This window comes from Lissotriton vulgaris, chromosome 12 (assembly GCF_964263255.1).
Source record: "Lissotriton vulgaris chromosome 12, aLisVul1.2, whole genome shotgun sequence".
NCBI lineage: Eukaryota > Metazoa > Chordata > Amphibia > Caudata > Salamandridae > Lissotriton > Lissotriton vulgaris.
In genome coordinates, this window is record NC_141700.1 from 743,992,814 (window position 1) to 744,018,100 (window position 25,287).

Below are 25,287 nucleotides of genomic sequence, written 5' to 3' on the forward strand. Positions count from 1 at the left end.
TTAAATCTTCCTCATATGCAAGAATCTGGGCTTTGATTTGCTTTTTGAAAATGATTAATATACCACGAATATTCGCATTATGATTAGTGCAAATATAACTGTCAACCCATCTGGTTTTACTCAGGATTTCCTTCACTTCGTGTTGGAGAAGATGTGTTTCCTGGATGACTATGACCTGCGCCGGTGAGTCCCTCAGATAGTGCAATATTCTATGTCTCCTACTCTTAACACGCAGGCCATTGACATTCCAGGACAGAAATTTTATTACCATCAGCCAGTGTCCGGACCCCTCCCCCTACTCCAACTCAATAAAGGATTGTGTCTCCCAGTGAGACTTAAGTGGAGTATGAATAAAAAAAAACACTTGATTGAATTAGAAAGTTTGAGACTGTGCCTGAACAGTGAGGATGTTTTATGGTTTTACCCCTTCCCCCCTCCCACCCCACCATGGAACCCCCCCCCCCCTTAATTAACCTGGCTCTTGCTGCCAGATTTGCCTCTCTATGGAGTTCCGTATGCCCAGGTCATTTACATGATTGAGTATGGCCCGGCATGCCATTGATTCCTTCTAGGGGAAAGCCATCATAATTATGTAAACTAAAAGTAATGGAAATACTTAAGTTTGGGAATTTAGGTGAATTTAGGTGTTATACGCACACCATCACACATAACAGGAGTATTGTTCTAATACGATTTCCCTTTTTTTAAAATGTTATATATATATATTTTTAATTTCAAACATATATATATCTTTTCCCTTTGTAAATATCTTATTATACTTTTTATTTATTTTTTTCCTTCCTCCTTTTTTTTTTCCTCTTTACACCTGTCCCCCTTTTTTTTTTCTCTTTCCTTCCTTCCTTCCTTTTTTCCTGTTTTCCCGCTTTTTTTTTTTTTAATTAGGTTTCCCTCTTTTTTTTTTTCCCTACTTTTTTCCCTTTTTTTCCTTTTTTTTTATTTCCCTTTTCTTATCCCCATTTTTCATCCCTTCATTTTTTTTTATTTTTTTTTTATTTTTTTGTCCTCTCTGCCTTCCCCTTTTCTCAACCTTATATCCCCTTCATCTCCTATCTTATCATGTTATGTTAACTCGGAGACTCAATTTGCAATGACTATATTACCTTAAGAACTAACGCTAGATGTTACCCTGTTGATGATCATAAATGGAGGTCAAAAGTTCATCAGCCTCCAATGGAGAATGTATGTTATGCATTTTGTTGTTATACATAACCCGCAAATAAGCGGGGAACCTCATTTGGACAGTTGCTCCCAGAGCCCTAAACTTCTCCATTTTCTGGCCTAACTCCCATTGTCTGTCGAGAGTAGACTTAGATAAATCAGATCTGACAACATATGAGAAGTCTGGAGCTTTTAAAGCAGTGGACTTTAGAGCTAGATTTAGGATCTTCTCTTTTACCGAATAGGTCAGAAAATTAACTAGAATTTTCCTAGGTTTAGACCTTCCCTGTTTTAGACGGAAGGGATCTCTATGAGCTCGCTGAATATCTTTTTCTAGCTCTTCAATGGATTCCTCCAAATTTAGGGACTCTTTAAGCAGGGAAGCTACGTATTTTTTCATATCACTCCCCTCTTTCCCCTCTGGAACTTTTAGAATTCTAATGTTATTTCTTCTTGAGTAGTTCTCCAAAGATTCCACTCTCTCTTTTGTTGCGTTCCCGTCTCGCCTTAGATAGTAAATCTTTTCATTGGCAGACTCTAATTTAGCTTTTAGTTCAACTACTGTGCTTTCAAGAGTATCTGTCCTCTCAGAGAGAAGATCTACTCTCTTATCCAAGGCATCAAAAGCTGCTTTAATCTCCAGCTGGTTACGCTTAGATTCAGCGAACCCAATTTTAATTTCGTGCAGTAAATCCTCCAGTGAAATCTTCTCCTTCATCTCCGAGGTCTCTCCTGCCTTGTCCTTGTCCTGAGCGGCGAGAAGCCCAGCTTCATCCGGGGTGTTATGAACAGCAGCAGAGTCTACTTCCTCCTCCACTTCTACCGCCTCCACCGGGACGGAATCTTGAGTGGCATCTGTATCGCCCATCTTATTCTTGTCCTCTAGTGGTCCACTGGGGATTTCTAGAACTTGAGGTAACACTTTAAAGTAAGATCTAAGCGAGGGGGTAAGCTTCGCTGCACTACCTTTAGTTTTTTTAGATCTTATTTTAGTTCCAATTATTGAATCTTTAGTACCTTTTAGCCCAGCCAACCGCGGGTTAGCGGCCGCAGTTACTGTAATTGCGGAATTTGCGATGTGAGTGCCAGAAAACACAAAAACAGAAGGGCCCGGAGTGCTCTCTTTAAGTCCGAATTCTAGTTCTACAGCCACGTCCTTTGTTCCCTCCTTAGCTCCCTTCTTAGCGTCACCAGGACTGAGACCCAACTTAGAAAAGGTATCAGTGAGGGTATAATCAACCTTACCCCCTTTAGTATCCACACATCCTTTCCCGAGCTCCTTACTTGATGGCAGTGCCTGGACGAATATTTTTCCAACACCTTCCTCCTCTGATTCTGCCCCTGACCTTGTCTTTGTCTTTGTCTTTGTCTTTGGTTTAATGCGAAGGATTCTCTGGGTTTTGTCCAGGCTGAAGGTGTCCGGTTGAGCTCCTTTTATTGAGGTAGGGCACTTTAATGATGTGGTAAGGCTGCTGAGGTTGCATCTAGCAGCCGCTCTGCGGCTCCTTCGCAGCTCCACGGCTGCCTCTGCGCACCGGGAGAGTGTGGCAGAAGGCGGGATCTTGCCACCACACATCCACACACCGACAAGCTGGATGTTTCTGATTGGGGTAAAGCAAAGCCAGTACTGCCACTATCTACTCTGTTCTGTTTTTTTTTTTTTTCCTTTTCCTTAATTATTCATTCCCATTTCCTATTCTTTCCCCTGTGGGGTAAAAGAGTCAGGGAGCCAAACGATTACAGTAGACCTCCTGTGCCTGTCTCGTAAAACAATTGTGCTGCTTGCTGGCTTCGCTCAGGGCGGAGCCTGCCTTAGCTCCTGTCTCAGGCTACTTCGGGCGTCGGACGCCGAACACTGCCAGCATGTGAATTATAAGAAAAGAAGAGGCGAAACCACGACACGCTAGGAGTCTTGCAGGTAACCCCCAGTAACCCCCGGCAGCCGGTGACTGAGCCGATATCGGCGGATAAAGTGGGAAACCTTTACCTCGCACGGAGCTCCCCAGCTCCGCTCCTCCGCTGCTCCGCTGCTCTACTCCGCTCCGCTCCTAGTGGCTCCGGGCGGCTCCGGCCTCGGCACCTATCTCAAAGGCGCCTCGGGTGCAAGCGTAGATGTGGGCGTCAATAGCTGGGAAAATGCCGAAAGGAAAACCATTAGCTTCGGCAAAGAGTAGTCAGATTCCGTCTTTTCAGGGAGTAAAGCCGGTCGCGCCGATTACATGCCGAATTGCATGCCGAAATCACCGCGTTTCCTCGGGCTTACAGGAACTCCTCTACAGAGACGCGACCTGCCCTAACCGGTGGCCGCCATGTTTTCCACCATCTCCCCCCCTACAATATATATTCTTATGTAATCCTGTGTGGAGTCTCTTATGTGGGGTATTTATTGCATTGCTGGGATGAGTGTGTTGCGCAAATTCTTTCCACATTACTGCTGGGGATAAGCCTGACTGCTCTGTGCTAAGCTTTCAGGATGAACACAGGTTATCTTTGGTGTGTAACTTACTTTTCCTGACTAGAGGGTTGGGTTCTCTCTCCTTTAGGTGCGTACCATAGCCAATCAGAAACCTAATTTCTAACACCACAACACACACTATTATCCAGTGTATCACACAAATGTCCAGGACTTGAAACATTGTCTGAAATGTCCTAGAGGGGGTGGTGACCTTATATAGAGTGCAATATTGTGTAAAATATACAGTAGTACACAAGCATGTTAAAGCACTTAACTATTTGCACACAAAGATGAACTCACCAAGTATTTCTATCAATAGAAAATAGGTTGTCAAACATATAAAAAGGATAGAAGGTCTATCTTTTCTACAAAAGATTGCTACCAAGAAAATGTTCAGCTTTTAGCACCACTGCAGCATTGGTGACTAGAAACACAAACATCTTTCACTTTAATAAATGAGGTGACAGTACTTATGTTGTGAACCATATGTTGATTCTTGAAATTCGACTTGAATGGGAGAGGACCTTCTTAAAATAATATCTCTCATGCATAATTTGCAAATATTTATAGAACTGTTTTGTACATACTTCTTATATTTAAAAAAAACAGTGCCACAGAATGGGTCTATTTAATAAATGTACAAGTAACTGGATATAGGATACAATACAGAGAGCAATGGCCCTAGTAAACAAGTTCAGAAGAAAATAACTAACGCTTATGTTTTTGAAAGCAAACTGTCAGCCTTCTCTTAGCTGGTCATACAAACACTACTCTTTCATCATAAAAAGTAAGGGCAGAAAAGCCACAATCAATCTCAACAACTAGTTATTGTTGTGATGCATTCTAAACCATAATTATAAACATGGATCAATCGTTTCTAAATTGGCATTGTCCCCACTGCAATAGGGAGAGTTCAGCTCTTCACCGGTCTGCCATAAACAACTTTCCTTGAACGAAAATCAATCATATGCCTTGTTTTGACATCTTACAGCTTCATTATGAGGTTAGTGGATATTGAAGTGTTGATTCTGCCCCTCACCCAAGGAGAATCAGTAATGTGGGGTCTATTTCATCTGGTCATTCCATTCTTCATTATTCCCAGCAGAATGTTCTCAGCAACATGGGAGATCTGTGGTAACCACCAGGATTGCATAATTCTCAGCCGGGTTGAAAACAGATTTACCATCGGTAGCGTCCTCCCCAGCATGGGCAATCACCAATGACTATGTCACACACAGAGCTTAGTATAACATGTCTTTAATCTTCTGGCAGTAACTGCACACTTAACATTGAACACCTGCATTTACTTCAGTTCGCTTTAATGCTCATATCACAGTCCTACGTAGTCCATCAGGAACCAAAACGAGTCCATCATTCCAAACTCACACAACAATACATCTCTCCTCTGTTAAATATTTTTTTCCTTATATATATATAAGCAGTACGAGGGGACCCGAGGGGGCATTTGATGTTATCAGAACTGTGCATGGGTTCACTTTTAAACACAGCCTGCAATAACTCTGTAGCTCATTTCATATTTGATGAAAATCCCACACACCGCCGACCCGGGTGCAGTGACATTATGCATTCTGGGAGTTGGAGTTAGCTTACGGATGCAACCTCCAACAGGTGAGCTTTTTGATGCTTGGGGGAGGAGCTCACAGGACTCTGGTATTGAAAAGAGAAGCAGGACTATTACAAAGTATTGGACTCCATTCGGTGCAGGGCGCTGAGGAAGGCACACCGAACGCCGAAATGCATTCGCCGCCAGTGTTTGCTGTTCTGCTGCATTAAATGCTTCCCAAAGGATTCCTCTCTGGCCTCTGCTTTCTTCTTTGTGGAGTAAGTTTCAATGGGGTACACCCTAAGAAACCTCTGACCTGGGTCAGTGAAGTTAGTTACAATAGCAATGGTCAGAGTCTATCGATTCATTAGAACAATAAATGTTGAACAAGCAATTAATCAGGTATAGAACAAAATGATGTTGTATGCCAAGGTGTGCTTATGTTATTTAATCATTAGTTCAGCACAGTGTTTAACAGGTACCTGGTTCAATTCAACAGGTATCTAGATACAAGGAGTATCATTATATACAGACAAAAAGAAATATAATTATTCAATTACGTCATTGAATCATAAATGCATTTATGATTCAATGACGTAATTGAATAATTATATTTCTTTTTGTCTGTATATACTTTTATTTGTAAATAGAGTCCCGCCCCAGTGGGCGTTTTCACAACTTAGCATGCTGGTACTGATAGTCCATTGATCTCACTGCATGCCGACTCCAAATTCGTTCTTTGTACAGGGGCATGGAGCCTACAAAGGAAATATTTTTACTCACCTGCAGGACTACGAGATCCATCATGCTATGCGGCATCAATAACAGCCACGCCCACTAAAGGCGGTTCATGCTGAATTAATGAATAAAGAGAGAAAACACAGGTGATGTCTTTTCCAATGCCTCTGCACAACCGCTCATGATTAAGAGGCAGAATACCTCGAAACGCGTCGAGCATGAACAATAATTGGATGACAGGAGGGTGAGCTGCAGCGAGGCTACACAATCCCGGATGGGCACAGCAGCATCGAGTGCTCTCTCAAGCGCAAGGGCGTTTGTATGAATAATATATATACCTCTATTTTACACAGTATATAAACACCCCCATTGGTAATTTGAGGCCATGTGATCAAGGCCGTTTTGCGACGGCCGAAACGCGTCATGCCGATGGCGAGGGAAAAATAAAGCCACTTTTTTGAATCCAACTCTTGGTGTTCTGGAGATCTGTTCCTGTTGGTGATGTGAGGAGTCGCATTGCAGGACTTTGTTTCTATATATATATATATATATATATATATATATATATATATATATATATATATATATATATACATTTAATATATATATATATTTTTATAAATATATATATATAAATGTATACAATCATATCTCCCCAATGAGTATTCATGGTGCTTTGATCACACGTCCCGGCCGTGTCTTCGGAAATCGAGAACAGATTTGAAGTGTCCATGACCTGCGATGATGATGTAGGAACAGCAGTATTTCCCAACAAGCAACTAGCCACATGTCAGAAATGCAAGGAATCTCACGTAATGGACTTCCCAAGCAGTTGGGTAGTCACCATGAGTCCTTTGCTGGACACAACATGGCATAATTCAGCATCAGTCTTTCCTTTTCTATGCTGGAGAACAAGCATGTGAGTAAAATGTATGTATTTTACCTGTTGACGTTTATCAGCATAAGCCTTCATTTTCATTTTTCAATCCAAGTTTTTTTTGCGGGTTTCATCCTCAGTATTTGATCTTCTATTGCTCCAATGAAGTAACTAGGTCACCTTGGCTCACCTGAATATCACGGTTGCGGGGCTTTAACAGTGGTCATGTGAGGGCTCAAACCATAAGCTCGAGGATTCAAGTTTAAGACAGTTTTATGATCGAGCTTTTCTAGTACAGCATGCTGAACAGCTTTCTTAAGAGTACTCATGAAATGTTTGACAATGTCATTGGCCTGATGCCAAAGCGGTATGCTCCTCTGATGCTTCACATTAAATGACTTAGAAAGTTTTCTGAATTCTCGACTGTTGAAAGGTGGTCCATTATCAAATGTTACAAATGCAGGCATACCCCATGTCATGAAGATGCCATATAATCTCTCAATGACTCTTTCCTGAGTAATAGATGAGAGATTTTCTATCAGTATAAAATGGTAGTATTCATCAAAGATCACCATCAGGTGATGTCTGTTTTCAAGAGGACCCATGAAGTCAATAGCAATTCTTTACCATGAACGCGCTGGCAACTCAACATGTTTCAGGTGTGTTGAATGGTTTTAGATGATAGGCAGTTGCATAACTGGCAGGCCTTCAATTATCTTTCAACTCTCTCGTTGAGATGTGAAAACCAAACTCAGTCTCGGAGAGCTCATTTGGTGGCAACAATTCCACTATGGCCTTCATGGCGACTTGAATAATCAGTTGTTGCAGACTCCACAGAATGACAATTCTTGAACCTCTTAGAATAATACCTTTGGAGTAACGGACACTTCATCTTTGACACTTTAAAGCTTCTGGTATTTACTGTCACTGGACAGAGGTCAAAAGTGCTGGTATCAAGAACGTTGTGTAATACTGTCTTTTAGTTTCAGCATGTTACTATCATGACTAGTGGCAGTGACAATGGCAACTACGGTGCTTGATTCCACAATTATATTTATGTATGCTTCAGCCGTCTTAGAAGGTTTGCCAGGACACTGTAGAGACACTTGTGTAAAGTAGATGGCTGGGGTTTGATCTTTCCCTAGACAATGCTTGATGGTGTAGTTGTATTCTTGCAATCGCAGACCCAAATGCAAAGAGACGTTTTTGCCTTTGGATTGCCAAAAATGGTCAACAATGCTTGATGATCTGTCACAAGCCCGAAGGGTTTCCCATACAATAATACATGTTAATGTTCACAAGCCCACACCACTGCTAAGCTTTATTTCTCATGTTGTGAATAAGCACATTCAGTTTGGGCCAAACCTCTCCATAGATTTGCCACAATATGTCTTCGAGCATGTGGGTGTTCGCTGTGCTGTGCTGGTATGGCAGCTATCCCGACTGGGCTAGTGTCAACAACAACCTTGGTATGAAGCTTTGGATCAAAACGTGCCATTTCAGGAGCATTCTTGATAGCTTATTTGATTTTCTGAAAGCTTTGCTCGCATTCATGTGCCAATGAAAAGAAATATTTCTTCTTCGTAAAGTCTCTTAATAGTGCACTGAAAGGGGCCAGGTCTTTTATGTATCTAGAGCCATAGCTGGCTATGCCATGGAATGACCGTAACAAGAAAACATCTTGTGGGGGACTGACAGTAGACAACACTTGTACTTTAGCTGGATTGGGTATCATCCCCCCATCTCAAAAGATATGACCAAAGAATTCAAACTTTGTCTTATGGATCATGTCACAGCATTCAAAGTGAAAACTGCTTCAGCGAGCAAGCGCCACACTTGTATGAGAGCCAGATCGTGCTCCTGCTGTGTAGCTCCAAAATCCAATGTCATCAGTATAATTGGAAGAATTCATCTCAGGTTGTATGATGTGTTGAATGATATCTTGAAATAACTCCTCAGCTGATGACACACCAAAAAATTGTCTTTTGTAATGGAACAGACCAATATGTGTAGAAAAGGTGGTAATGTTCCTGCAATTCTCCTCCAGTTCCAATTGAGGATATATTTTATTCAGATCAAGGCAAGAGAATACCTCCACACCATTCAATTGTGTTATCATGTCAGCAATGTGCAGACCTGTATGTCATTCTCTTTCAATTGCCTTGTTTGCTTGACGCATATACACGCAGATGTGTGCAGCCCTTTCACTGTCCTTTTTGGATACTATGTCTATAGGAGAACCCCAAGGCATTGGACCAGTGTAATGCTCAATCCATACTAATAATATAAAGAGAGAGTCCCAAACCGTTGAGGCGGGTAAGCTCCGGAACCATAGCGCCAACCTGAACACCGCATACAGCATTGGAAAGTTGAGGCTAAGCAGATGGACATACGCTATACACCAGTGCAACATATACTTTAGAAGGGACAAAGCACGTTGTGGGACAAAGTAGTCCATTGGAAGTAGCACCTTTTCTGAGGTGGGCGTGTGCGTTCTGCTGTAAAGCGAGGGTGGGCCTGTGCATTCAGCATTCAGCATTGTAACGCATGAGACTCTTGCAGCATTGTACAGCGTGAGAATAGCGCTCTATCACGCCGTGAGGATGGGCGTGTCGTTCAGCATTGTTGTGGGCGTGTGCGTTCTGAGACGCCTGCAGCATTGTAAAGCGGGGGAATAGCGTTCTGTAAGGTGTGGCTTCTGATGTTGACCCGGTGTGTGGCATCTCAGTGCACCAAGCCGTGTTTGTGGAGTGCGTGATCCTACCAAGGCACCTGGCTCATTGTGCAGGCCAGGACGGCTAAGGGGCATTTGCACACTGTCGATTTGGGAGTGGCCCCGCAATGCTCACCTTCTGCGGCAAGGACACAGAACCTCAGAGCACACGCTCACCTTCAGCGCCAGCGAACCAGGACTTCAGAGTGGGCACTCTAGCGGAACTTCAGCGCATTATTCAGCCGATGCAGAGGCACTTGAGCATCGCAGGGGCGCGATTACACATTTCATGAACACTTTTGGCACACGCACAGCATTGGGGTACCGCTTTTGGACACTGTGAGGCCAAGGGACTTGGCAGCAGCCACACGCGCTGAACGTTGGTGCCATCATAAGCCGATGCAGAGGCACATATCACTGTGGCGCTTCCTGACACTGGCTGGACAAGCGGAGGCACATGTTCTGCTGCAAGGGACACCCAGCATTAGCGTGTATGCACAGCTCGACTACACAGGTAAACAACATTTTCTACAATTGCGAAAGAAAGCATGTTAGTCTTGAGAACAACTACATGATGTTGGACCTACTAACCCTACTGCCTTAGCTACTGCAGCCTCAAAAACTGACTTTATTTGTGGGGTCACTAACCTTTCGGCCATTTATGTACATAGTCAGTCCCACGCAGGTTCTGATTAAGGTATGCCACAGGGAGCCACTTACAAGGGATTTGGGTTGGCCACAGAGGGGGAGACAATTTACACTATCTAATCTGTGTCACACAGCTACTCCTAACAACTGCCACAAGTAAACTGCAGTAGCTATTACAAAGTACATGTTACTCCGAAGTGCACACAATTGGTGAGCATGGAAGTATGACCATTGTGCTACTTCCTGACTCGACTCATACTAATTACACAACCTTACACACAAGCTGGAAGACAGAATACCACCCTGCCAGTCATTCTATTTCAAATTAACCATACAACTCCTGGAAAAACCAAACATGGTGAAGAGGAAGACACAACTTGCCAGAACAACATCTAAAACACGGGCACAAAAAATATAATGGCTACACAAAAGCCAAGAGAACACTGAGCAAATGTTAGCTCAGATTTCAGATCCATCGACGTCTGCTGTTTGGAGTGAACAAACTCTGCGCCTTTCTGACTGGCTTGCTAACAGGAGTGCACGCATCGCCACATCAAGTGCTACAGAGCCTCACTCACACAAGCTACTAACAGACATACCTGCCACTTTGCTTGACGTTCACCAGCACAACACACAACACATCAATGTAACACGCAATATTACAGGGACACCAGTACTATGTCACCTTCAACAACCACAATTCACAGTACAACAACACCCTCAAATTGGACACACTGTAAGATCCGCCTTCCAATACAACCCACTTTGTGACTACATCAACCATACAGATATCAACATTGGCAACATGGACAATGTCTCTAACAAGTGCAACGCCCTTAAATGGAAAGATGAACTTCAAGAACTTTGCTGCTCCTCAGGAAAAGTACATATAATCAACATTGAAGAATCACCACTACTCATTAGACAACTACTCAATGGGACTCATCCACTTTCAAATCATTTCTTAAATAACGCACGCCGTTACAATACTCTCTTCCAAATGACATCCTTTGGGGCTAATGAAGTGAGGGAAGGAAATTGTATGCCTACCTTTAAAATCCATGGCCAGTTATACCACTTAATTGGCAGTCTACTTCCACAGCAAGGCAAGCCTGCTCAAGTTCTGCAAATATATTTCCTATCTCACCAACATCAACTAGACACACGGTCACACATGGTGCCACATTTAAACATAAGGCTTATTGAACTACTACAGGACACATTACACACACATAACACTTACATTCAGTCCCTAAAGTACAACTATGAGATGAATATACAGAATAAGGACTTGCACCTCATTACCCAAGCTAATCAACGTCAACCAAATACACATCAAGGGAGGTATAATGCACCTATCAAGGATGAGGTTGCTGTTCTTTTAGTAAACGAGAACAAAGGTCCCCGCGACATTATATTACATACTCAGGACGGCCTATTACGTAGAGTTTCTGAATTACATAGATAATATGATCCTTTGAAATACCCCATTCTATTCACAAGAGGGGAGGATGGGTATTGTCTAAATATACCCCAAAACCATTTGGTTACTCACAACACGGTCACATGCATGCAGTACTATGCCTATACTCTTATGGCTAGTTCTGGCCATTTCAATACCTTGCATTGGTTCCGCAATCTCTTTAATCAATACATTGTGGATATGATGGCAAGGATGATAACGGAAAGAATGGATTTTATCCGTCGTAATCAAACAAAACTACGCGCAGATAACTACATCCATTTAAAGGATGCGGTTAATCAGGATCAGAACGTCAATGCACTAGATATTGGACAACACGTTATATTACCATTTACATTCACTGGCTCACCCAGGTACATGCACGAAAAAACACAGGATGCCATGACATACGCCAGGCAGTATGGGAGACCAGATTTCTTTATCACCTTCACCTGCAATCCCGAATGGCCAGAAATTAAACATCACTTATCCACAATTCAAAGATCCTATGATAGACATGACATCGTAGCGCGTGTGTTCAATTTAAAGGTGAAAGCACTAATGAAGCTGTTGAACCAAAAAGCTATTTTTGGTACAAGTAAAGCTTACATTTTTACTATTGAATGGCAAAAAAGAGGACTGCCTCACGTACACATTTTATTGTGGCTTGAACATAAAAGCCAGCCAGACGAAGTTGATCATATCATATCAGCCGAGCTGCTTGATCCTGCCACCGATCAACTACTATTCCAAAATGTCAAGAAAAACATGCTCCAAGGGCCATGTGGGGAACACAACATTCTTTCACCCTGTATGAAAAACAGTATTTGTACAAAGAAATACCCAAGGGCTCTCACAGATGAGACAGAAACTGGTGTTAATGGGTATCCCGTTTACCATAGAAGAAGCCCTGAGCATGGTTGGCATACTGTCACAATCACTGTCAGAGGAGAGGAAGCACTGTAAATAATTGGTGGGTTGTTCCGTATTCCCCTGTACTGTGCCACAGTTTTAATTCACACAATATTATAGAATACTGCCAATCCGTAAAAGCTATAAAATATATATGCAAATATATCAACAAACGGTCTGATCAGGCAACTGCTACTATACAAAACAAACACAATGAGATAGAATCATATGTAAATGGACGTTATATTAGCACATCCGAGGCCGTGTGGAGGCTTCTTGGGTTTCACATTGGTGTGTTATAGCATACACTAACAGGCTCGCCAGCATGTGTATACTCTCTGAGCAGACACACATAAGACTATTCAGTACAAACTGTAGGGACAGTGCCTCTGCAATCAGAAATAAACCTGTTAAGAAGGGGTAGTGAAATTTGACACCACTCACCATTGTGCAATAATTATTTAAGCAACTGCAGCAATGGCAAGCAAAATATAAAGAGGACTAGGAAAGGCAATGTGTGCTTTTGTTGCAAAAATGTAAAAATGAACACTGCTAAACAACTTTATTCAAACTTTGGATTCATTTGGCTCTTTTCTTTCAAGAACCCAGTCTCCATTTGCACACCCAGTTGCCCTTCTGGGTTTCGGAAAGCTGCTAAGGAAGGACAGCCTGCCTGCTGTTTTTCATGCATTCAGTGTTCTCTGGGAGAGATAGCCAACCAAACAGGTACGTATATAAAAGTGCTTATGACTCATACAAAACATAGGAATTCACTGATCACTGAAAACTCTTCTTGATTTCAGACTCAGTGGATTGTTTCAAATGTCCCTGGAATCAGTGGCCAAATACTAAACAAAACCGGTGCATCTTGAAGCCTACTGAGTTTCTCTCCTATGAAGAGTCATTGGGCACCAGCTTGACAGTAATCAGCCTTATTCTCTCAGCAGTCTCAATTGCTATCCTGGTTCTCTTCATCCATTACAGAAATACTCCCATTGTCAAAGCCAACAACCGCAGTCTCAGCTACCTCTTACTTCTGTCCCTCACCCTGTGCTTCCTGTGCTCAGTGGCTTTCATTGGTTATCCCACAGAAGTCAAATGCCTCATTCGCCAGGTTGCCTTCGGAATTTCTTTTTCTCTGTGTATTTCCTGCATCTTAGCAAAAACCATCATGGTAGTTGTTGCCTTTAATGCAACAAAGCCCAACAGTGATTTAAGAAGATGGGTTGGTCCACAACTGTCCTACTCAGTCATTGGTGGCTCTACACTCATTCAGGTTCTCTTGTGTGCCTCATGGTTAATTATCTCTCCTCCTGGATCCGAAATCAACATTGAATCTCAACCAGGATTCATCATACTTCAGTGTAATGAGGGGTCTCCCATGGCCTTCTGGTGTATGTTGGGGTATCTTGGACTTCTGGCCTCCATTAGTTTCATAGTAGCTTTTATGGCAAGAAAATTGCCCAACAGTTTTAATGAGGCCAAATTCATCACTTTCAGCATGCTCGCTTTCCTTAGCGTTTGGCTCTCTTTTATTCCAGCTTATCTCAGCACTAAGGGCAAGTACATGGTGGCTTTGGAAAGTTTTGCAATTTTGTCTTCCACCTTTTCCCTTATTTTTTGCATATTTTTCCCCAAATGCTACATTATTTTGTTTAAGTCTGCGATGAACACAAAGGAAAGCCTCATGGGCAGAGAAGAACGCCACAGGAACAAAATTAAAGAGACTTATACATAACATTAACCTTTCAGCATGGGAAATGTTTATGCTATGGATTTCATAGTTTTGTAATTCCATGACTTTCTGACAATAATTTACGTTTTTTAATCTTGGGATATTCAATGTGATCATTAAGGTCTTTGTAGAATAATGCCTAAAGGAAATTTACATTTCTAGAGCTCAGGTGAATAAAAATGTCATTAAACTCTTACATGACCACATAAATCTGATATAGTCAAGATTTGATCGTACTCCTTAAAATGTATTTTCTATTCTTTATAGTTATAATGGCCTATACCATGAGATATAATGTTTGCTTTATATACCCAATTGTTTTCATTTAGTTGAATTCTAATATTTGGCATTAGAGAAATGATGGATTTGGGCCCAGATCTCTGTATTGAGGTGAATGTATGACATTGTTCAGCATACTGTCCATCAATTTGACTGATATTGAACAGCAAGGATTCTGACAACACACCTTTAATTCTTGCAGCATCCTCCATTTGACCGTAGGAAATTCCGTCCTGCCTGCAGTGGAGTTCCCTACATCAGATGACCCACACTTCTGACCACTGCCATTAGTCCTTGTATGTAGTTCCCATTGGCCATTCTTCGAACTGCGGACTTTTCTTGTTTTTGAGCAGTACCTGGTATCCTGTTTTTTAACCTCCCTCATACCTCCAAACGTATAAACTACAGTTTCCACCTTTGCAATGATATATTTCTTGTGGCACTCCTGATGAAGTACGCGTCGAGACTTGACATCTCATAGCCACTTTTGCACTAATCCTTGTTTTTAAGTTTCTAGTATTATAATTATGTATTTTTGATTGTTGTCATTATACTGTTTTTTAAACCACAACTATCAAACATGGATGTATAATACGCATTGTATAACATATTTAATATACAAACCTACTATCAACATGCATCTTCTCCCCCTTTTAACAAATGTATGAATAAAATGAAACGTTGTACATTTTAACAAACTTGTTCTCTTTACATTGAGTTCCTTATTATCAGTTGCTCTGTTTCTGATGAACAAATGGTGATGTAATGTTTATCGATTGAACTGCCCAGGAATTTTGTTTAAAATTGTTGGGAGATCCAGTGATGTCACTTCCTGTGCTGATGGGTGATGGAAAATGAAGCCCTCTTGCTTGGCTTCTTCTTTTAAAGACAATATTGCAGGGAAACCAGTAATGTCATTTCTGTCCAGATGATGGTGGGAAATTTAGTGTTGTCACTTCCAGTGCAGGTGGATGATGGGAGATCCAGTGATGTCACTTCCTGTGTTGATGGGTGATGGGAAAGATTCCTCCTCAGTGCCCTTTCCTTTTATATTCTTCAAGCTATTAAGGAAAATATATGGACATGTTTCAAAAGATCACATTCATGTGTTATATGTCAACCATATTTGCTATTCTTACTGTCCATTTAAAAGACATACATTGTTTCCACCCAAGTGGTGGTTTTTTTAGGTCCATCTAAAACATGTACCTTGTAACACTTTTTTCCCTGTATATCCTCCTCTTTTTTTACTCTTGCGCTACTCATTTTAGCTTACTCCCACATCTCTTAATGATCCCTATGGAACATTTGTGTGCATCTTTATTTATATACTTGTGCATTATTAACAACTTGCAGAAAGAAGCTTCACACTTGATTACACAGGTAGATCTGATATGGTGTTTCTGCTTGTTAAACTATTGTCTCTATTACTTAAAAGTGTATTTTCTTGACCTCTGCCAAGTAGACTTCAATTTAAGCCCAGCAGCAATTATTTTTTCCTCCCCAGCACATCTCATGGTTAGTTAGTTAGTTCTGCTGCACGCTCAAGTAAAATCATGAAGGTTTATTTCTATTGACTTTGTTTATGTTCTTTTCGATTAACTTTCCCTGGCGCAGACAAAAATTGTAACTACATCTAAAGGCACTTCTATTAGCTCCCAAAAAGCCTATCCCTTCATAATAAGATGCTGGTATTCATGTTTTCAGATTTTTTTCTACCATTTCCTGAAGGTATAGCCAGAAGAATAACTGTTCATGTTGTGGGAAAGTGCTTAGGTGTTAAGGCAATATGACATTTAATATTTTTGTGTTCTGATTTGCTAATGAAATAATACAGTTGTCCATACCACAGTGATTCTACAGTTTTCCTGATTTCATTTGCCAATACAAATTAAAAAAATAGCCAGTTTTGGAAGGTAAGCCAGAAGACATTTTTGAAGACTTATGGGCCGATTACGATGTCGCTCGGAAACTTTTTTGTCCGAATGGGGTTTCGGAATTGTTTCTAACGGAATCCGGTTCTACGAGTCTGACCGACCGATTACGATGCTTCCCAACATCGTTCGATTGGACTGGCATTGACTTCAATTGGAGCCTGAGTTCTGCACAAGAACACAGGCTCCCATTGAAAAAAGGGGTGGTTGGGGAAAACCTTGCACCCTGTGGCAGGCACTACATCTATATTTAATTCTGGTGCTAAAGGGCGGAGGAGGAGGTGGAACGAACCGTCTGCGCTATATTGCACTTATTTCTGCAGCAGCGTAAGATATGCACAGAACGTGTCTGGGCTATTCCTGGGTCAAGGCTGGGCCTGTCAGCATCCATTTGTGCCAGATGAAGCCCAGACTGGACCCCATCTCTTCCGTTGCTTTTTTAGGCACACTTTACAATGGGTAGAAGGAAATCAGCAGCAGCTCTTAACAAAGGTGATGAAAGGCCTTCAACTACATTCATTATGCCCTTTTTAATAACTTCAGTGGGAGCATTAAATGTCGAAATTGCCTTAGTGGAAGAGCAATTGTTTTTTTTAAATAGCACCTCACATAATCTTCACTGTTTTAGTGTAACATATGAGTCCCCTAGCAAGGCAGCCTTAGCCTCAATTAGGATAACAAACTCTTATATATGATTTAAACCTTTGAAACTTTAAAACCTTTAAACATAGGAGCAAGACCTTAGACCGCCAGACTCGCAGTGGCAGTGGTCCGTCCGCCTCATTCTGACTTCAAATTTTGTTGCGGTAGAGGACCACCGGCTGCGTCAGTAAACAGCCATTCCCTGGTGGTGGGTGAGCTGTGCCACAATGTAACATGCTAAGCGGGACTGGCTCAGTCCCGCTTAACATATTACAAGTTCCACCACAGCCAGCCATTTCATGGCGGGAGCCACGGCATGAAAAGTCTGGCACTTGAGGAATAGCCCCCCTCCATGGGGATAATACATTCACATTCAGGGGAGCCAATGAGTGCACAACATTGGCCCCACTGTCTCTATTCCGCCAAAGTTCCAGCACGGCATGGACATCACATCCATGCCATGCTGGAACTTTTTTGCAGTTCCCATTGCGGTGCCTGTTTTCTACGCACCGCTGTGAGAAAGGCGAAGGACCATCAGCTTTACACATGTTCAACTCGTAATAAGGCTGGCGGTCCTTGCGCAGGTTTAGCGCAGCTGCGTCCGCAGAGAGCCAGCGCAATTGGGCCAAAGATGTAATCAGGCCCTTAGTTCTATTCGCTGATCTTGACCAACAGACATGTGTCAACCTAGAACAACTCACACCGAATTCTAGCTCACACCAGCTTAACCTTCCACAAGGATAGGGAAAAACATGATCAGTGAAAAGAAACTACTATAGAAATTCAGAAACAGAATTTTTAAACAAACATCCATTGACTATAAAGTGTCTGTCACTACGAACACACTGCTGATGGCAGTTCATGTAAAGAGTCAAAGAGATTATTTTCGTCCATTTTCCCACAGCTTGTCTGTGCAGGGCTCAACTTTCCATTGTTGTTACTGATTGTGATATATTTGAGCAGTGTGTAGTAATCCCTCTTTCCCGAATTTTCATCTATTTCCATAGCCATGGCCAACATGAAAACTTTCGGATTCACTGATGAAGAATTCGAAACGTTAGTTGGGACTACTATTCCAACTACTAACATACCTAGTAGAGGTCAAGATGAAGGTAAGAAATTATCAGACCTTAAAAAGAAACTTATTCGCATGGAGGCCCACGGCGAATTCATGTTGGCATATTTAAAAACAGGAATTATCCCTAATGGGTTGCGAGTACGAAACATACCAGGCCTTTTCGTGCACCATAGACCATTTTTAGAAAAATGGAGTCAAATAGCAAATCGTTGTTCCCGAGATCTGATGATTCTAATTGTGGCCACGTCAAAGGAATTATCTTTAGAAATAAAAAAAGAAATAGATGAATTAGAGGAGAAATTGAAACAAATGACTGGAGTTGATGAAGCCATCAAAAAAATTGAAGAATATAATAAGGATTTAGAATCGTTTAGTAATTACCTAAATAAACGTAAGACAGACAAACTAAACAAAGATAAAAGATTCTATTCAGAAGAAGTGGCATATCCCTTTCTGCATAAAGATTTTTACCAACAGAATCACTACACTGATGAGTCTAGAAATGTACAACAAAGAATCAACAACTTTACTGACTCCTCAGATTCAGAAGGAGAAGGCACCAGCAATGCCTATTATGAATCAGATGGTGGCTTCAATGCATATTCCAACTCCAGACCCCAAAGACGCCCTTTTTTATCGAACAGGGGGCCTCGCCGGGGACGCCCCAGGGTAAGATTTCAGAATCAGGGACAATCCCGAGGGAACTTTCAAATGAACCAACACCTACAACAAACTACACACCAACAAATTCAACACCAGCCACATCCACAACAGGAACCACAGTTTATCAGGGAAACCCGCAACAGGCAATATTGGGGACAGGGGATGTAATCCCCATCTTAAATTTGTCTTCTAAGGAGTTAGATGGTTTCAGTGAAGCTCTGTTATCGAAGGGACTATCTTTCGTTCCCCATTCATTTGTTAATACCTTCGAGCTACACAAAGATATAATTGCTCTCTTCAGAAAAATTAGATTAAAAAAATTCTTTTTAAATAAAGAAGATGATACAGATGACTTTACATCTGGGCAGACTACAATATCTCCACCTTCAACATTCACGCCCGGACTAGACCAACTGGGCCCGGAAGTTGCAGCTTTCGAGCTGGTCGTGATGAAAAAAGACACTAAAATATATACTTAAACCCAAATATAATCTCACCTTGAACGAATCGCGTGCCCTTAAAGACCTTACTGACAATAAAGAACTAACAATCAAAAGTGCTGATAAAGGTGGAGGCATTGTGGTTCTCAATTCCAAGGACTATGAACACAATATGAAGAGAATGTTAAGTGACAGTTCCACGTACTTACAGATTAAATATAATCCCATCAATACCACCATTAAAAAAATCATCTCTCTGACTAACGACGCACTATCTGATGGTGACATCAGCGTCAAAGACCATGAATTTCTAAATACACACAAGTTTAAAACCGCTTGTATATATGGTCTACCCAAAATTCATAAGAATTCAGAAGACCCCCCATACAGACCCATAGTGTCTACCTTAGGCACCCCCACTGAACCTCTGTCTAAATTTGTAGACCATTTTCTCCGACCCCACATTCCAAAAATTAAATCGTATGTTAAGGATACTTGTCACATGATTAACACAGTTGAAAATCTAGATATCATTCCAGGAAGGGATATACTTGTAACTCTCGACATAGAATCCCTTTACAGTAACATTCCCATCGACGAAGCCATTAGAGCCACAGATTGGTTCATAGATAAGCACAGTATCACATGTCCTAAAAAATTCTTAATAGACTGTTTATTCATTGTCTTAACAGAAAACTTTTTTGAATTTGGTGAGAGTATTTTCCGCCAATTAAGAGGTGTCAGTATGGGTGCCTCAGTTGCCCCATCGATAGCGAATATATACATGTCCAGGTTTGAGGAACGCTTCATAGATAATGAAGTAGCACCATTCTTTGAGTCAATTTCCCATTGGTCCAGATATATTGATGACATCTTCTTTATCTGGACCAATGGGAAAGACACTCTTCTTGAGTTCTTAGAGTGGATTAACTTAACAGATAGCAATCTCAAATTCACAGCTCATTTTAATGAGAACCAGGTGGAGTTTTTAGACCTTCTCATCCGAGTTAATGTGAATAAATTGGAGGTGGATCTATTCGTGAAAAAAACAGCACGAAATACCCTGCTGCATTTCAGCAGTTTCCACCCTAAATGTCAAGTAGAAAGTATCCCCTTCTCACAATTCCTCAGGGTGCGCAGGAATTGTACTAACTTACAAGACTATGATAAACAGGCAGCAATCATGCGCACAAAATTCTGTGAGCGCGGATACCTGCACAGATTAATACGGAACTCATACAAACGTGCAAGATTCTTCGATCGTGACGCGTTACTTACCCCCAAAGAAAAGCAGGTGAATGACCGCATTGTGTGTGTCACCACTCATTCAACCATGAATGAACGGATCAGGCAAATCATCAATGCCAACTGGCATATCTTGAATTGCAATCCAGCCTCCACTCCCGCCTTAATTAAACCTCTATTTGCGCACAGGAGAAACAGGAACTTGAAAGACAAAATAGTCCATTCAAAATTTAACCCCAAACAGAATGGTGAGCAAACCCAAAGGTCACTATTAACTAATTTACCAGTACGGGGCACAGTTCCATGCTCCTCCTGCAAATGCTGTAAGACCATTTTGGGTGGTGAATCATTCACCCATAATGGCTATACCTCCAAGGCTCACGACCTATGGAATTGTAAAACCACGAATGTGGTCTATTTCATCTGTTGCCCATGTGGTATGGGATATGTTGGTGAGACGTGTAGATCCATCCAAACACGTCTCACTGAACATAGATCAGCAATCAAAACGCAGAAACTGAACGCACCTCTTGTGAAACACTTTCTGGATTTAAATCATAAACCAGAAGATGTATATTGGCGCATCCTAGAAAAGATCAAGACCCCAGATAGTAAAGGAGGGTGCGCCATAAGGAAAAAACGTGAAGTTTTTTGGATTTTTGTTTTAGACACACACAAAAGGGGATTAAATAATGAAATCCCTTGGGAGAATGCCATCTGCCTCTAGGGGTAGACATGACAGATTTGCCAACATTGTTATAAATTCACTCCCATGTGTCTTTTTCCGTTTCAGCAGAATTACTTACCCTGAGACAACCTCACATAGTTCTTCTCATAAAATACGTGATAACCTTTGAGTGTCACATAAAATGTGTTGTTGCAACTTGAATAGCACTTATATTTGTTCTTTGTAACATAACTACCAATGGCTGTGGGGATGTAGATGATCACCCGACATTTTTATTAGTGTTACTGTGTTCACCCGGCCCGTAGCACTTCATACAAACTGTACCATTTGGATTGTATCATTGCATATATACATTGCTATTCTGTAGCGCGTATCAATGTATTTCAGGACCCTCGCGCGGCGTAGTCCCTCTTTTGTATTAATTTCATTAGTGTTACTGGTTTCACCCGGGACGTAGCACTTCATACAAACTGTACCCTTTGGATTGTATCATTGCATATATACATTGCTATTCTGTAGCGCGTATCAATGTATTTCAGGACCCTCGCGCGGCGTAGTCCTTTTTTTGTATTCATTTCACCCGGCCCCGTAGCACTTCAAACAAACTACACCCTTTGAACTGTATCTTTGTACACATAGATTGCTATTTTGTAGCGCGTATCAATGCATTGCATGATACTCGCGTTGTTTAGTCCCCTATCTTGTGTTCATTTAAAGTGAGCCATTTAAACGCGCCGTGCAGTCCTCCCTCTACATTACCTAAACCGGAAATTCCCGGCATGTGGTAGTGATCGCAGCTATCCAATTGGAATAAGGGACGAGTATGCCATGCCTACTTAAGGAAAGCTAGGATTACCCGCTAATTGATTATCATTTCCAACGGCTGCGGGACGCCAGGAATCCACGGATCGGAACGCCCGCAGGTTGATGTTAACGCTACATCCAAGACAGCTTTCGGTAAGCGAACGGTTTCTCCCTCCTCACTGCTATCTTGTTGCAGACCTTGCAACTAAGGTACACCTTCTCGTTCCTACCCTAATCCCAGCTCTTTATTATTTTTCACTCAGCTTTAAAGATACCGCTGAGGGAGCAGCTTTATTGACCGCGTTCCCGTGTACATTTACCAACCAAGCCGACTACTTTTCGGTAAGTCCGGTGTTTATCTTTACCACATAAATGTAAGCTAGAGACTATTTCAGTCTGCACACCGCATCCATTTCTGTTATTTCTCCCACTTCATCTCGGGGTTGTGACACTTTGTACCTTACGCCCGTCGTTTTATTCAATCAGTTAAGGGATACGCGCAATATACTGACAAGCACCCACTATGCCTTGATAACAGTTAGACCTTTGCAGCTGAGGTAGTATTTTATCACCCTCGTCCATGCCAGTTATACCATTTAATTGTTCGGATGTCCAGGTCTGTTCACTTATGAGCAATTTTTGATGCCTGATTATAAGCAGGAAGTTCCATGTTTAGATAGCGCTTTATCATCTCCGTTTATAGTATTTTCGTTGAGCTCTCTTTTAGATATTCTAGTCTGATTTTGTCTATCAAAACAAGATATTAACTATAGACCCGTTTTAATTTCACGTCCGCAGTTTTAAAGAAATTCTCAAAAGCAACGAGCGCCATATCAATGAAGAGCCGTTCTGCTTTATAAGTGGTTGTATGCTTTAGGTAAGATTCTGCAAACATTCAGCCATGATACTGTGGTGGTCTTCCAGTTACCACGTGTGCTCAAGTAATCGTTTGGTCACCCTTTTATATCCCTTTTCATTTATAGCACTGATATCGATTGGTTGCCGTTTTAAACATTTTCCTTCATACACTGAATTGACCAACATTAGGTAAGATTTTCACATCCAAAGCTTGCCACAACTGTTTCATGTATATAGATGCTTTCCATTGAATATTAGACAGGCATTTAATGTTTATCCATTTTTGCTGTTTAGTATTTTGGTTGGATGGTTTAGTATAACCAAAAGGAACTAAACCCCACATCCGTCCACACGATTAGGAACGGAGCGTTCTCCTGTGTTCCAGCCATCATTTGGAACTACGTAGTATTTTCAACTTTTTGGTAAGGACTGGGTGTCAATAATCATGCTCTAAACAGTAACATCCTTGAGAATACCTAGTAAACACCAAGAACTCTGAATGATTAGAATAAAGATAGCACTCTACCACACCAACCAGGGCGGCCTGTCAGTAGTGTCCCCTAGGATATATATTTTTACTTGCAATAACGACACCCCTGTTTTGTGCTTAGATATTGTTATAGATATCCGGCCTTGAACACCATGCCCCTCAATTACCTTGACTTACATAAGACAATAGAATTGAGTTAAAGGTCCCACCATCTTACAAGACCTTGACATGTATAATTACACCACTGCTCAAATATAATAAATTATAGTTTGTACCTTTTGTAGCTCTATAGTTTGGCTACACAAGTAGGGAGTCTCTTCAATATGTAAGGCAGTTTATAATATTGTGATGTATATGTAATAAGTGTTGTTGAGAGGCGAGTAGGTCTTTCTTAATGATGATTTTAATTTGCTTCATATATGTCTTTCAGATTTTATATGTGGCTCCTGAAGAAGGCGTTCTTGTTAATACGCCGAAACGCACGTCGAAGATTACATTTGTTTGCCACTGTTTTATGAACTTACAATTAATTGTGTTATTGACAATTTTACCTTGTGTGTCAATTATTGTTTTTTATGATTAGAATAGGTTGAATGTATTTGTTTTTGTTTTTGAATGTTTTTATTCGGAGTATATATACTTAATAAAAAAACAAAATTTTGTACTTTTTAATTGACTGTTGTGCCTTCCACATGTTGTTCTCTCCCTGGTGATATCAATTTTGATGCCTTTTTTCATACTGTCTAATTTCCCTGTATAACATATTCTGTTACATAAACAGGGGGTCCTTGTTATTTTCGTCCAAGAGTCAAAGAGAAAACACATCTCGTACATCTCACGTACCACACTCTAACCATTGTCCGTGTGCACAATGTATCTCTCTCACATAACTAGTCCATACTTCTCTTTATAAACACTCACCTGCACCCAGACCTCAGGTTGATAAGAGTTGTCTGAAAAATTTTCTTTGACATAGTAAAACATGAGTACCCTTGAGAAAGGGTGTGCTGGTCAAAATATGTGCCAGTTTTAGGGAATATGGTTTTATTTTGGCAGGCTTATTTGATTGGGTATAATGCAATAAATGAGATGTCATGAATTGACAGGCATTCTGCCAAATACTTTTGCTTCAAAAAGACCAAAGATCCTTGTTCATGCTGGTAGTCAGAAGTGCCAGCAATTTCAAAGTGTGGGGCAAGAATTATTACTCTACATAATAACTATGTACGTTGTGTAACCCTCAATTGCCATTGGCTGATTAAACTGGTTCCTCAATCTGGCCAAACAAGATATCAATATTGCTCTGTAGCACAAGCCATTGTTTGCGTACTCCAAACATATGCGTGAATCCTGCCAAATGTATTCTCTCCTCATACTAAAATCGACCTCTGACATGCAAATGAATATCTGATCATCAGATAAGAACTGTTTGAATACCTGAAGTCCTATTAATCAACAGAATCTCGACATTGTGTTTTGTGACTGTACAATGTCTCACCAAGGTCTATTGTTCAGTTGCTTAAGACCTACTACCCATAGCTATTCCATTGTGCCAACTAATAGTAATTGTAAAAGGGGTGACAGACTTTCAGTTATTTACAATACATTGTTTAAGTCTTTTTGACTATATGAACCCCATCCTTAAGACACTACAAAATACAGATGAGGCATTTCAAGACTGGAATATCTTTCAATCTTATCACCCTCCACAGAGCTCCTGCTGTGACGTTCTAGATACATTTTTACCCACCTAACTAATTTATTATCAGACACTATCCAATCCATTCTTATGTGTGATTTTAATGGCCTTTTTGATGTTACTAATAATCAGCCTCAGGCATCTTTTAGAGACTTTTTAACAGTATTTACATAAGCTAATTGTG

At 41.1% G+C, this 25,287-nt stretch overlaps 1 protein-coding gene across 1 annotated transcript in view; it reads left to right on the forward strand.

Moving 5' to 3' along the window:
• LOC147678536 (extracellular calcium-sensing receptor-like) overlaps positions 1–14,286 on the forward strand; it is a 121,429-nt gene extending 107,143 nt beyond the window's left edge. The window contains exons 5-6 of the mRNA XM_086945680.1: positions 13,151–13,274; positions 13,352–14,286. Coding sequence (XP_086801806.1) covers positions 13,151–13,274; positions 13,352–14,286 — 1,059 coding nt within the window. The remainder of the gene's footprint in view (positions 1–13,150; positions 13,275–13,351) is intronic.
• Positions 14,287–25,287: the final 11,001 nt, after the last annotated feature.